Genomic DNA, 13,853 nt, shown 5'->3' on the forward strand with positions numbered 1-13,853 from the left:
ATATAGGTAGATAAATGTTCCTAAGGCTGTTGGAGCTGATGGCCTCTTTGACCAACATGTCACCCTTTTTGCATGTCCGAACATGAACAGATTAATTACACGCTAAATGTACATGACCTTTGAAGGAGAGTGTACTTAAAGCTTGTTTGATGAGGAAACAAGGACAGTAGCTTTTGGGGGTTGGGGGGAAGGGATCCTTTGCTCCCTACATTAGTTGCTATCATTGCCTCCAGTCTAGAACAGTGTGTGCATTATCTACCATTGGTTACATGGCATTTGGAACACCTGGGAGTGAGCCCTGAAAACTTTTCATTTCTCTCTGCATCATCAAATAGTACAGCCGCTTACAGAGTAAACAGGGAGGAGTGCATTCTGAGTGTAGACCAGAACATTTTGTGTATGGAGCATGCAGGACAAAATCTAACAAGATGCTTTTGCTTCTTGACCGGGAGAACATGAAGGGAGACATCTTGGGCAGGAGATCTCGGGATCAACTTGAGCAGTCGTTGAAACCTGCTCTCACCAGTTCCATATTATGCAGAAGGAAATACCGGGTGTGTCTACTCTAGGAACTAACTTCAAGGTTAACTTCGAAGTTACACACTACATTGAAGTAGCCAGCAGAGAGTCTACACACATTTTTTTCCCAGCTTCAGAGTCCTTACTCTGTTCCCATGAATTGGAGTAGTGCCCTACTTCAGAGTTTAACTTCGAAGTAGGGTGTGTGTAGACGCTCTACTTCAAAGTTGCTTATTTTGAAGTAAGCAACTTTGAAGTTATTTTTGTAGTGCTGACACAGCCACCCAATAATAGCTTTGCATGCTCCCAAGGGCAGGGGGGGAAAAAAAGGCAAGCATATTGCACAGATGCACACAAATAAGTGTTCTTTTTGAAATTTTTCAGTGGAACAGCTTTTAATAGTCTCAGTGGAAATGTCTACATCGCAGTTAAAAACCTGTGATTGACACAGGTTTGGACTTTGAGGCTATTTAATTGCAGTGTAGTTGGAGACCCAGTGAGGTGGGAGGTTGCCAGAGCTTGGGCTGCAGCCTGGGCTGAATCGTCTACACAATTGAAGCGTCTCATAGCCTGAGTCAGCAGGCATGGGACTCTCCATGCTGTCTTGGTACCCTGATCCCCTTAAGCTAGCCAGAGAAATGCTGTACTTGTTGCCCTTTGTCTTCAGCCCTTCTGTCTCACAGCAAGAAAGGATTGTGCAACCACACCCAGTAACTCCCCTTGCCCAGTATGGAATAATCTGCTGAATTATGTGGAGCATTTCTCCTCTTGGAGGATGCAGACCCTCTTACAGTCCGTGAACAGTTCCACCATAAGTTGCTGTAAACAAAAATGAAAAAGGTTTATTATCTAGGTGATTGGTTGGAGAACTCATGCCATCCTGAGCTGATGATCCTTCAATCCTAGAGTTCTGTACTTGATGTCGCAGAGCTTAAATTCAACCTCATTTAAAGTTTATAATGTATATACTTACTGCAGTTACAGTAAGGATGAACATCTCTCATCCTGTAGTTGCCAAGTTTAAGAGGTTACTTATGAACATGGTAAATTCATTTGCCCCACTACAAAGCCCCCACTTTCATGGAACATAAATCTTGTCTTAACGAAATGGATGGGTTGACCTTGCTTAAGCTTCTTTTGAACACTTCATTGATCAAAATGGCCTTTCTTACAGCAATTGCATCAGTTAAGCAAGGAACTGAGCTTAATGTTTCACTGTTTGCTATACTGTGGGCCACAAGCACGAAAGTCATAAGGAGGCCGCATCTTATCTTTGCTCTTAAGTCCGTCTCAGACTGCCACCAGTCTCACTGCATTTGCCTAACTACGTTACTCCCTTTTCCAAGTTTGGGTAAACTTCCCCTAACTTAGATGTCAAGAGGATGCTCTATTTTTATCTGTAAAAGATCTAGCCCTTTAAAGGAATCCAATAAGTTCTGCATTGCCTATGGGAAGAGATGTCAGGAAATACTCGTTACCAAATAGATTTTCACATTAGATTAGGAGCTGTTTAGAACACTGCTGCATTTTAGCTGGAAAATCAGTATCCTGTGATTTAAAGCCCTTGTCCCTGAAAACCAATGCAGCTTCTGTGGCATGTCTTAGTAAAGATTCCCTTGTGAGACAACTAAAGCAGCAAGTTGGAATTCAGTGCCCATTTTTACAAAGCACTGCCCCTCAACCACAGAGTTGCGTTCTGATGCTCAGTTTAGGAGAGCAGCACTACGGTTTGTATTTAGCTAAGAACTCCTCAATCACCATTACCCTGATGTAGCATTGCCTGGGGAGGTGCACAGAGATACATGCTGAAGAAAGAGATTACTGAACAGAAGCTATTCTTCTTGCTACCTACCCACTTCCTTTCTACTTCAGAGTTCTGTGTAATGTCCAGACTCTAAAGTTAGAGGGAAGAAATCAGGGTTTCTGGTGGATGTACTCTTGTGCAGCAGGACAACAATGGTTCACACATGCAAGCTATCTCATGTGCTTCTCAGTGAGCATGGATTTTCAAGCCAGATCTACAACTTTACTGTTGAGGTACCATACTCCACAAGTGTGAACAAACAGAGATGACTCTCAAAGAACGAGAATTATTTATAAATATCCTCTGTTTATTTGGACAGGTTTAATTTTGGCATTTCCTAAGTTTGGCGTGCTTCCCTTAGTAACCTGAACATTTGTTCATTGTGGGAGTGTTTTGTGTGTCTGTAAAAAGAAATATCTCAGTATTTTAGACACATGGCAGCTATTAATATTAATTTCCTTTTTTCTAGGGTTATGATAATTCAGAGAGCAGTGTTCGTAAGGCTTGTGTTTTCTGCCTTGTAGCCATTCATGCAGTAATTGGCGATGAACTAAAACCACATCTCAGTCAACTCACTGGCAGTAAAGTAAGTGGAATATACCATTTACGGAAATATTCTCTCCTAATTACATGTATATGTCTACAGTGTAGTTATGAGCAACTGTTAAAACTAAGGAAAGTATTATATGAAAGACTAATAACCCAGGTTGCTGAACCTACTCGCAAATAGAGGATCAAGGTGACTTTGATATGAGACTCAAACATATGCAAATCATAAATCCTTTATGCAGGTGAAGTTCTCACTGATGTATTAAAAAATGCTGTATTAGCCACATGTTCTGCTGCGTTAACTTAGACTTGGTGATGTTATAGTTAGCTCAAAAGTGCAGCTGTTAGTCTTTAAAGTGCTACCTGACTGCTTTTTTTTTTTGGTAGAATCCAGGCTAACACAGCTATTTCTCTTTCACTGGTAAAATTACCCGTTCAAGTAAGCTCAATGGCAATCAATCAGAAGTGTGCCATACAAATGTTCAAGTTAATATCAAGTTGACTGAGATCCTGTTAGAAAAATCCTAGTACACAAGATTCCCCTCCACACTTTTTTTTTTTGCCGTCTTACCTTTAAGGTTCACAGTGGAGGGACAGGCGCACACACACTCCTAAGCCCCCATTCATGCATGGGGAGAGGTGACAGATGCACATTTCTATATACCTTTCTTACATGGAGAGCAGCGGATGACTGACTGATTTGGCCCTACCAGCCCTGTGCTTTCTGCCCTCCATGCCTGGCTGGGTCCCCCAGGAGAGAGACACTTCTTTGGTACCTGGTGATGTGTCTTCCTGAGATGATACTCTGGGGGAGGGTTACAGACCCTCCCCGGATATCTATTAGGGTTCACTCCAAAATGTGGCCAGAAGCTGCTCTAGCCCGAGGCAATGCAGGATGGGAGGTGAGGGATGACTTGGCCTATGTCTTTGCAGAGCTCATTTTTATTCCCTACTCTCCCTCATCACAGGAAACAGCTTGTCCCTGCCTGCCTGCACAAAGTCAAAAGGCAGATAACTCCAGGTTGCTGCCAGTCACTGGCATAACCTAGCTGCCTCCCAACCCTCGGCTCCAGTGCGGGCAGGAAGGGGTTAAATCCTAAGGTTGCATTGTGTACCAGGGAACTTGGCTATAGGGCTTCCAACCACTCTGCCAGAAAGGCGGCTCAGTAGGGGAAGGAGCGGCACCTTGCTTGTGGGGGCACGAAGCGCTGGAGAAGGTGGGAATGTGTGAGGAGGGTGCTAAGCCCCTGCCTGTGGAGGCTGCTGAGGAGCCTACAGATTTAGGGTGTGAACAGACAGGAAATCACTCCCCACCCCCACCCCCCACATCTCCAGAGCCACAATGTCAGTGTTGTGACGTGCTTTGACACATGGAGGGCTCAGTTCCTCCTGGCCTGTGCTGCAAACCAGGGGGCCTTTCCTGTGGCACTGGCCCAACCAGAGCAGTGGAGGAAGGAAGGAGCCTGGCTATCGGTGATCTGAGTGCTCCAATCAAGGGCTTGTTCTCAACAAAGTTCTAGAATCCCACTCGGGGGGGAGAGGATATGGAGGAGCAGCAGGGCTGGGTTCATGGGGAATGAAGGGACATAACAGGAAGAGAGAAGATGAGAGGGGGAGCATGTAAAGGGCTGATGGGTGGGCAGCCTAGATAACATCAACAGTCACTGCCTGATGCCTGCCAGTGTACGCCAACTTCTACTCTCAGTGCTCCACCAGTGCTGGCCAGAAATGGGATGAGGGCAGGGCCCTACCGACTGAGAGCTGTTGTGCAGTAAAGGTTGAACTGATGAACAAGGAGGAGGGCTGGCCATGTGTGCTGCATCACCACCCCACCACCAGCACTGCATATCCTCCTCCATTGTTGGCCACTTGACCCCTCACTCATCACTGGTGTGTGGGCAGCTGGCAAGCAGGGATCCAGCTAGCAGCAGGACCTGTAGTACTGATGCTGGAGGGAGACAAAATATGTGGCCATTTGTGAGAGAAAATCGGGACGCCTGCTGGGCTTAAATATAGGCCTGTCTCTTTAAAAATGGGACATCTGGTCACTTTATAGTTCCTTCTGCCTCATGAGGATCAGTGACTTGGATCTGCCTCGGCCTAGTTTGTGTGTCCTAACCACACAAGGGAGTTGATCTCACATACCCTGTCAAAATGACTATCTGTTGTCATAAATGGCTGTGAATTTCTGCTAAAAGTGACAGTAGTCACTGGGCTAGGGGAAAAAAAAAAAGGGTAACTCTATAGCCAGGTGATTAGATCATCCATCTTGGGTGTGGGAGACCCCAGTTCATGTTTCTGCTCCACATCAGGCAGAGGAAGGTCATGAATCTAGATCTCCTGTGTTTCAGAAGAGACCATAAGTACTGGGCTAAAGTTCATAAATGACTTCTGTTCTCTTTCACCCTCTTCCAGGCCTTTTGTGACTGTAGTCCTTTATCTTTGTAAAACTGTCCAAAACTGAAAAGAAAAATGTTTGGGTTGAACACATCGTTTTTTCAATTTTCCTCAATTTTTTCAGACTTTCTAATTTGCCAAAAAAAGTCATTTTCAGTTTGACCTGAAATACCAAAAAAAAAATTTCAGAATTTCCAGCAAAGCAAAGAATTAATTATTAATTCAGCTTTATTCAGAAATTTCTTCAGCGTATTCTTACCCATGCTGATAGACTATTTTAGAATTTTTAGTATTAAACTTTGTTTCTATTACATGTTAAACAAATTTATTTCTGAATTAAATCCGCAGATGAAATTATTGAACCTTTACATCAAACGTGCACAAACGGGCTCTGGAGCAGGTGACACAGCAGCAGATGTTTCTGGACAAAGCTAATGAAACTGACGACAGTGAAGTAGGTCTCCTAAAGAAAGGACAGACACTCATCAGTGGAAGGAAAACTCTCTCTCACACCCACACACACACACATTTTGGAACTCTTTTTTATTTGTTTTTGTTTTCTTTTTTGTTATTTTTTTCAGCTTATGGCTGCCTTCAGCCTGCATGTGACTGTTGCAGTAGAATTATTCCAAATCCAAGGAGAAAACAGTATTAATATCATCTGATTGAAACAAAATAAATTTTAAAAATCTAATCCATCACTTTCCCTGTTCACACTTCTCTGTGTCTTCCCATTAACTTTTGCCAGTGTTATGACTGTATTAAAAAAAAAACTTTAAAAATGCTAATTAAACGGGAATGCTTTAAGCTTTAAAAGTTAAAATTAAATTCTTTTGCTTTTTTTGGCTAAAGCAAAACATGCCATTTTATTGCTGTTTTGTTTAAATATATGCTTTTGTAGAAAGAGGAAATTATATGAAACAAGGTAGAACTAATCTGAACTGCAACTAGACTCAGTTGCTGTGTTGGTGGTACGTCATGTTGTTTGCATCTTGTTTGGGATATTCTGGAGTATGAGCATTATGCCCACAAAAAAAAAAACACACACACACACAACTGGATTGATCCAGTTCTTTGAAAGTGATATTGTTCATTGGTTGTATGTTTGTCTCATAAATAAGCATTTAGTGTGAGCAGTAGAGGACCAGTACAGCTAGCACATTCTGTTGTGGAAGACAGCCCATTCAGGGTCCAGTGTTGCAGAACTGGTGGTAGTGTGGCAGTCTGCTTTCTAGCAGCAGAAAAAACGATTACTTGATGGACATGAACCATCCTTGTCACCATCCTTTCTTCAAGCAGGATGCTTCAGAGTGGAGTGCTCTGCCCACGCATGCGCAGTATGTATTTATCTTTATCACAGAATTTTCCTCTCAACCTAGTTGCTGGAATCAGTAGTATCATAACTCACATGGGAAGTATATGACAATAGTGCAGAGAACTCTTCATTTGTTATCTTTTTAAAAAGCACTATGACATTCTGCACTGAATTTTAAGGTGTGGGTGAGAATCACAAGCGCAATGAATCTTGACACTTTTTTCAAACGTTTTGGATAAATTGGGAAAACTGCACCAAATTATTTGCATGGTTTTCTTGAATAGCATCATCAAGACCTCTCTGGATTAAGGTGTGAAAATGTTTTCAGGTTGGGTGTTTTATTTTTCAAATTTTAGTTTATTGTGAATAATGTTGTTTTGTATTTATGATCATGGAAAGCGAGAACAAAAATCAAGTAAAGATTTGTCACTGAGTATCTTCCATTTCTCAGATATAATCAACAAGCTACTTAGCTGAGAGCTGGAGGGGAAAAGAGCTCCCTTTTCAGGAATGGTGGAATCTGAAGGGTTTTTTTGTTTGTTTTTTACCATGGTATTCTCTAATTTTCGGAAATGTGTCCTGATAAGAGAGAAAATAGCAGTGCCAAGGATGATGATCTGTGCTAGGCTAAAATTCTCTCTACCTCGTCAGGGTGATTACTTTTGACTGAGCTGCTGCCCATTGTGCTTGTGAAAAAACTGTCTGTAGAAATCTTTTGAAATTATTTTTTCAAATCACCATTTGCTGCTGTGCATTTAAAGCCCTGTTCTTTATCGTGTAACCAAATATCATAAGGACCTGCTAATGCACTTCAATTACTGTTACCTTAAACAAAAGTGGAGCTGGATACTTGCAATTGTATACTTTGAGAGGTCATTTTCTCTTAATCTGAAGTTACTCTGACAGAGGAAGTTGAAACATGGTTATCAAAGAAGCAGTTTGCTGTTGCTGTGTTTTTGTTTTTGTGGTGGGGGGATGTAGAAATGTATGTATGAACTTTTAAAAAAGTAAAATTCTCATTTGTCACTGGCCTCTTTGGTTTTAGCAGCAGCTGCGTCAGGAAAGTAGTATCTCCCCTTTCTGTCCTCCCTTATATGCAACATTCTTAGTTTTCTACTGTTTAATTACATTGTGTATTTATAGTTCTTTGCTTACCATTGTGCATATACTGGCAATAAAATGTACATAACATTAGTTGAAAAAAATTAATAATGTATGCAGGTTGTTTTCTGTTATATTTAATCATCTTATGTTAAAGATGATAGATGCAGTAGACACCAGTATTGGGTTTAAAAGATTCTGCATAATTGTTGAGCATCCAGAGTGCTGCTTTTTACACATATTATTTCCATATCTAAACTGGCATTAAAAAGCATGCTATAAAGCCTACCAAATTAATATAGTTCCATCAGACCAAAATAGCAGATTCAGAGATTGACTAGAATTTTTTATGATCACCGGTTTTTAATTTTCACAGGCCTATTAATTCTTATTCACTTAGGTGGAGACTGCATCACTTAGGATTAATTTTAAGATGTTTTGAAGTATACCATTCCTCATAAAGCACCATTTCTTAAACTGGGGGTCTGTGGACACCTTAAGGTGCCGGAAGGTGCTCCAGGCATCCGTGGGACTTGCTGATCAATTCCTCCACCTTCCCTTCCTCATTTGCTCCCCCTCCCAGTGCCTCATACACACTAGAAGTCCAGCAGTGCAGTAGGGCTAAGGCAGACTTCTTATCTGTCCTGGCTCAGCACTGCTCCCAGAAGCATATAAAACATCCTTACGTGTTACGGGGTTGGGACTGGAGGGCTTCATACGCTACACCTTCCCCAAATACTGGCTCCACAGCTCCCATTGCCAGAAACTGCAGAAGCTGCCGGGTGCTGCCTGTGAACAGGCACATTGCACTAAGATTTCCTGGCCCTCCCGTCTGGAAGATGCTGCCAGAGGGATGTGCTAGTCACTTCTGGGAGCCCCCTGAGATAAGTGCTCCCCTTGCCCCTCCTACACTCAGCCTCCCTCCCAGAGCCACAACCCTTCCTGCACTCCCAATCCCCTGTCCCAGCTTAGTGAAAGTGAGTGAGGGTGGAGCGAATGAGCAGAGGAGAGCAGGGGAGTGAGCAGGATTGAGGCTTCAGACAATGGGCAAAGCCTTGGGGAAGGGGATAGGGCAAAGGCTGACCGGGAAGGTTGGGGTTCCCAGAAAATTTTTAAATCAAAATAGGAAGCTTCAGGGTTTGCTAAAGTTTGAAAACTGCTATTATGAAGGATTTTGTTGTTTTTTTTTTTCAATGGTACAGAAAATCCCTGGTTTTAATTGTCACTTAGATTATTACAGTTTAACAGTGGTACTTTAGCCCTTTTCATAAGTGTGTATATATAAAGTCTTCATTCTGTTTCTGAAGATGGTTCTTTTAAGGGTTCCGCTCAGGAGGACTTTGTGTCCATTCTTTCTAAACATAGTCTGTCCCTTCTCTGCTACAAAAATAACCCTATTTAAATACTAACAGAGAGAAAGCCGTGCTAGTCTATATACTATCAAAACAAAAAAGCAGTCAAGTAGCACTTTAACAAAATAATTTATTAGTTGAGCTTTCATGGGACAGACCCACTTATTCAGACTATAGCAATAGTCTGTTCTGGTATGGCTATGGTCTGAAGAATGGGTCTGTCCCATGAAAGCTCACCTAATAAATTATTTTGTTAGTCTTCAAAGTGCTACTTGACTGCTTTTCTATTTAAATATGGTTACATACATGTTTATGGCCTAATTTTAAAACCTTTTTTCCTTAACACTGGACAGAAGAAAAAAAAAATCTACAGGTCCCTTTTAGAGAGAGATGCTTATAAAAAAAAAAAAAAAAAAAAAAAAAAAAAAAAAGACTTGAACCACAGGCATGTGTCACACCATGTTTAAACATCCCATGCCATAAAAAACTAAATGTAAATGTTAAAAGCAATTATCTATAATACCTGAGGTCAACCTGACCGTATCTGGTAGTCATAGAGTACAGATTGCTGGGTATGCACTCAACTGAGTGTTCATTTTATCATAGGAGTATGGAAGTTTACAATAAAAATGCATGCTGCTCCCACTGACATTAAATGACCTACAATCTTTTACTTCACCTTTATTTCTTGTACTGTAAATAAAAACTAACTCACTTTAATTTCAAGTGTGATAAGTGGTGTCTTACACATGTTAAACTTCAGCTCTCTAATTAATGAGCGTAAAGATGTCATGCAGTGAAAAAAGTTGCAGTTTTGTTTGTAAGCAAAAAGTTCAGATAGTTCTAAGGACGATATGTCTTAAAATCCTTTCTTTCCTTGTGAGGTGTTAATGCAAAACTTTTAAGCTACAAGACATTGCATTTTGAAACATATACTGATGGTTCTTAAAATGTTGGGGGTGGATGTTAAAATGTCTATATTTTGCAGTTGTATGTAAGAGTGAAACAATATATCCAGAATTAGAATAATAAATGTAAAAGTGATTTAACATACCAGTTGCCTTAAAATGTGACTGATGTGCTGTGCTTATCCTAAACTGCAGCCAAGAACTTGGGGTAATTATTAAAATATGGAAGTACTCTGTAGACTTAAATTGTCTTGATTTTTTTTAAATTGTGTTTAATGTGGTCCTTTAAAAACTAGAAACAGAATTGTTTCAATGTTTAAAGGGCTGAGTCCTAGGGTAAGGATAAAATGCTTTTGTCCTGGAAAAAAATATCTTTGGAGTATCCATGCTAGCATTTACAAACTTATTTGTTACTTTGAATGAACTGGCAATCAGTTCAGGGGAAGAAAGTCTATTGAAGATAAACCCCAACTGTCTACATTTGAAATTTATGCAAAGGAAGCATTTTAAAAGAATTCTCAATTATATCTTTCATACATAAAGTTTTTGTTGATATATAGTTGTTCCTGCGGGTACTCCACTCTTTATGCATGTGCATTCCTGCGCCCTCCATCGGAGAGTTCCCTCTGCAGGCTATGCACGTGTGTTACCTTCCTCAGACTCTTCAGTTCTTTCTCAATTATCTGTGGCCTGAGACGGAGTTCTGCAGTCCTCAAGAAGTTTTATTTAACATAGCATAGTTCATAGTCAGCATTGATAATCAAATCATTGTAATCTTCATTTAAAAAAAAAAAAGAGAGAGAGATTCCTGTCAGCCGGCTTCACTATGCCGGGCTCACCAGGCTTTAAACACCATTTTTCTTGAAGAGAGACTCTCACGGTATCCACTGCCTTGTAGAGTCACATGTACCCCAGAAGCGACCCCACTGCAGCAAGCTGAAAGCTAGGGCCCAAAGAGATAGGGACCCGAAGCTGAAGTTCATGCTCATGGAAAAAATTTCTCAGATCAGCCTCAGATCCCAGCTAACAAACGACTCCAGCTCATTTCCCACCTCCATCCCCACAACCTAAATCGTCTTCTAAAAAGAGAAGCTCTTTAGTATCTGACAGGGAACAGATTGCAAAAAAAAAAAAAAAAGTCAATGACCAAATCCACCTCAGCGGAGCCAAAGGCACCTCACCTCAGCACTCCTGGTATCAGCCATAACATTGCCACAGCTGGCAATGACTGCCCTATCATCAAGATTGCAGGTCCCAATATTATTGTCTTCACTGCAGGCCCAATGGTGCAGTCCAAGAAATCAGTACCGATCTCCACCCCAGCGCCATCTTCTAAACCCTGCACCATGAAACTGGCTTCATCCACAGTGGCTCATCCTACAGTGCCACTGCCACAAATGCAGCCGTTCATTTGCACATAGTTACCATTGGCACCACCGTCCTTCCTGCTTCATAGTGATCTGGCGGTAACCTCCACAACAGAGTTTCCTCTGTTTGACACTGCAGTTTTCCAATAAAGTTGAAGAAATGGCTAAGGCTGTGTTTATCTCCCCATCGCTCCCCACCAAAAAGAACCACACTGTGCACCCCTATGACTGTGGCATGCCTTAATGGTACGGGCACCCGTGGATGCCACCACCCATGCCTAACCCAGGACATTGGCCTTACTGGAGCCCTCGGGGGTCCTACAAAAAGTACACCAGGAGGATTTGAGCCCATGCAGGGGTGAGGCAGATCTCCCTCACAGGTGCATACAGAGCAGGAAGAGAATGCCCAAGAGCCTATGGCAGAAGTTCCACAGGAACAAGCCCTTGATACGTCACCACCAAGCAGTTCTTCCTCCTCCTTGCACAAGACAATAATCCCCCCACTCCTGAAAGCAACAGATGAAACCTCCATTTCCAAGATCTTTTCAGAAGGGTTGTGGGCCCGCTCAAGAAGGTGTCTGAAACACAGTGTGAGCTGACAGACATTCTGCAAGCCTCTTTGTCTTCTAAGATAGAGCTCCCTATCAATCTGCTATCATTAAACCCCGCCAAACTGTGTGGCAGACGCCAGCCTCCATCTCACAGACCTGCAAAAGGGCTGACCACAAATATGACGTACCATCAAGGCGTCAGAATTTTTATTCAACCATCCTGCTCCCAACTGATTGGTAGTGGAAGCAGCCCATCCACACAGCAAATGGCAACACTTCAAATCCACTTCTACAGAGATGGACAGTAAAAGATTAGACCTGTGTGAGCAGAAGATCTATGCCTCCTCTACACTTCAATACATGGTCTCCAATTTTATTCCACCTGACGGGTGAAGTATGATCATGGGAAGCACACAAAGTTCCTGAGTTTTGTGAATGATATCCCAAAGGCAAAAGACCTCAGTCCAGAGCAATAGTATCCAAAGGCCAAATCTTCACCTGCATAGCTCTGGAGGCTGCACTGAATGTGGCTGGCATCACAGCGCAATCCAGAACTCCACCTGTCTTTGTACATAGGACCCCTGGTTCACAGCCATCATGTTTCCGAAAGAAATCCAATCTACCATAGACCACCTCCCCTTTGACTTGGAAAAGTAATTAAGTGGTTTTTAAAATGTCCTCCATACTGTGAAGGGTTTAGGAGCTGCATTTTGCTTTTTGGGAATCCACATCAGGGATCCAGGCACTTAGGCGAAGATGATTTAGGTACTAGCCATACCGATGTCCTTGGTACCCCTCTTATACAGAGCAGAAGTCATATGAGCAGCACCACCACCACCAGCAGAGACAAAAAATCACAGTGCTGATGCCAACCATTCAGGTCAGCAGCTCACCCTCCAGCCCCCAGCAAATGAATTTGAAACCTTGGTGAAGGGCCTTGAAGACTTCCCACCAGTTTCAATGCTGAATGATGTCATCCCCTTCTGTGGGTCACATACATTCCTTCCACAACCATTGGGCAGCCACAACATGCAACAGACAGGCATTAGAATTTATTCTCTTCGGCTGTATTGTCCCTTTCCTTTCTACTCCCTGCCCTTTTCAGGGAACCTCTCACAAATTACACCTACATGGAGAGGTAGAGCATCTTTTACAATTAGGAGAGGAGGAACTCATTTCTGCACAGCACAAATGGAAAGGACTTTATTCCCATTATTTTTAACCCAAAGGAAAAGCTTGTTTTTACCCAAAGGACTGGTGTCCCTTCTTCAATTTCTGCAGATTGAACAACTTTATGAAGACTCAGAGTTATTACTCTCACTACTGGTATTCCAGCATTGCAAAAGTGGGGCTGGTTTTCACCCCTGGATCTCAAAGATACATATTTCCTCATGACAATGCACCAGGAGTGGGGAACCTTTTTGGGTTGGGAACCAGTTTCCCATAGACAAATCAGTTGGGGACCACATAAGTGAGGAGCACTACATTTTGTGGGCCCTTCTAGGTTCTGGGGCTGGTGCACAAAGGCAGTGAGGGGTTCAGTGTGGGAGAGGGCTGCATGTAAGCGGGCTTGGGGTCTGGGCTGGAGGGAGGGTGCAAGAGCAGGCTGGGGGTGGGTGATCTGGGCCAGAGACGGGTGCAGAAGCAGGCTGCATGTGGGGGGATCTGGGTGGGAAGGTGATGCAGGAGAGGGTCTGGGGTGAAAGGGGGCAGGGGTGAAGGTTGGTTGAAGATGTGGGGCCTGGGAGGGAGGGGTCAGGAGCAGGGTAGGATTGGCAGCTGTGGAGGGGAGGATGCAGGCGTGAGCCTGGATAGGAGGGAGTGCAGAAGCTGCCTGGTGGTGCAGTGTCTGTACAACAGGGGTGCAGCTTACCTGGACAGCACCCCAGGACGCACATGGTTCTGCTCCCAAGCACTGCCCACTGCTGCTCTGATTGGCCAGAATTCCAGCCAATCAGAGCAGTATGATGAAACCTCCAAGAGGTGCTGC

At 42.8% G+C, this 13,853-nt stretch overlaps 1 protein-coding gene across 7 annotated transcripts in view; it reads left to right on the top strand.

The window, feature by feature from the left end:
- Positions 1–5,970, top strand: part of CLASP2 (cytoplasmic linker associated protein 2) — a 325,025-nt gene extending 319,055 nt beyond the window's left edge. For all 7 annotated transcript variants that reach the window (XM_074988197.1, XM_074988200.1, XM_074988203.1 and 4 more), the window contains 2 exons: positions 2,793–2,909; positions 5,618–5,970. In XM_074988197.1, coding sequence (XP_074844298.1) covers positions 2,793–2,909; positions 5,618–5,704 — 204 coding nt within the window. In that variant the 3' untranslated portion in view covers positions 5,705–5,970. The remainder of the gene's footprint in view (positions 1–2,792; positions 2,910–5,617) is intronic.
- Positions 5,971–13,853: the final 7,883 nt, after the last annotated feature.

This window comes from Carettochelys insculpta, chromosome 2, assembly GCF_033958435.1.
Source record: "Carettochelys insculpta isolate YL-2023 chromosome 2, ASM3395843v1, whole genome shotgun sequence".
Lineage (NCBI taxonomy): Eukaryota > Metazoa > Chordata > Testudines > Carettochelyidae > Carettochelys > Carettochelys insculpta.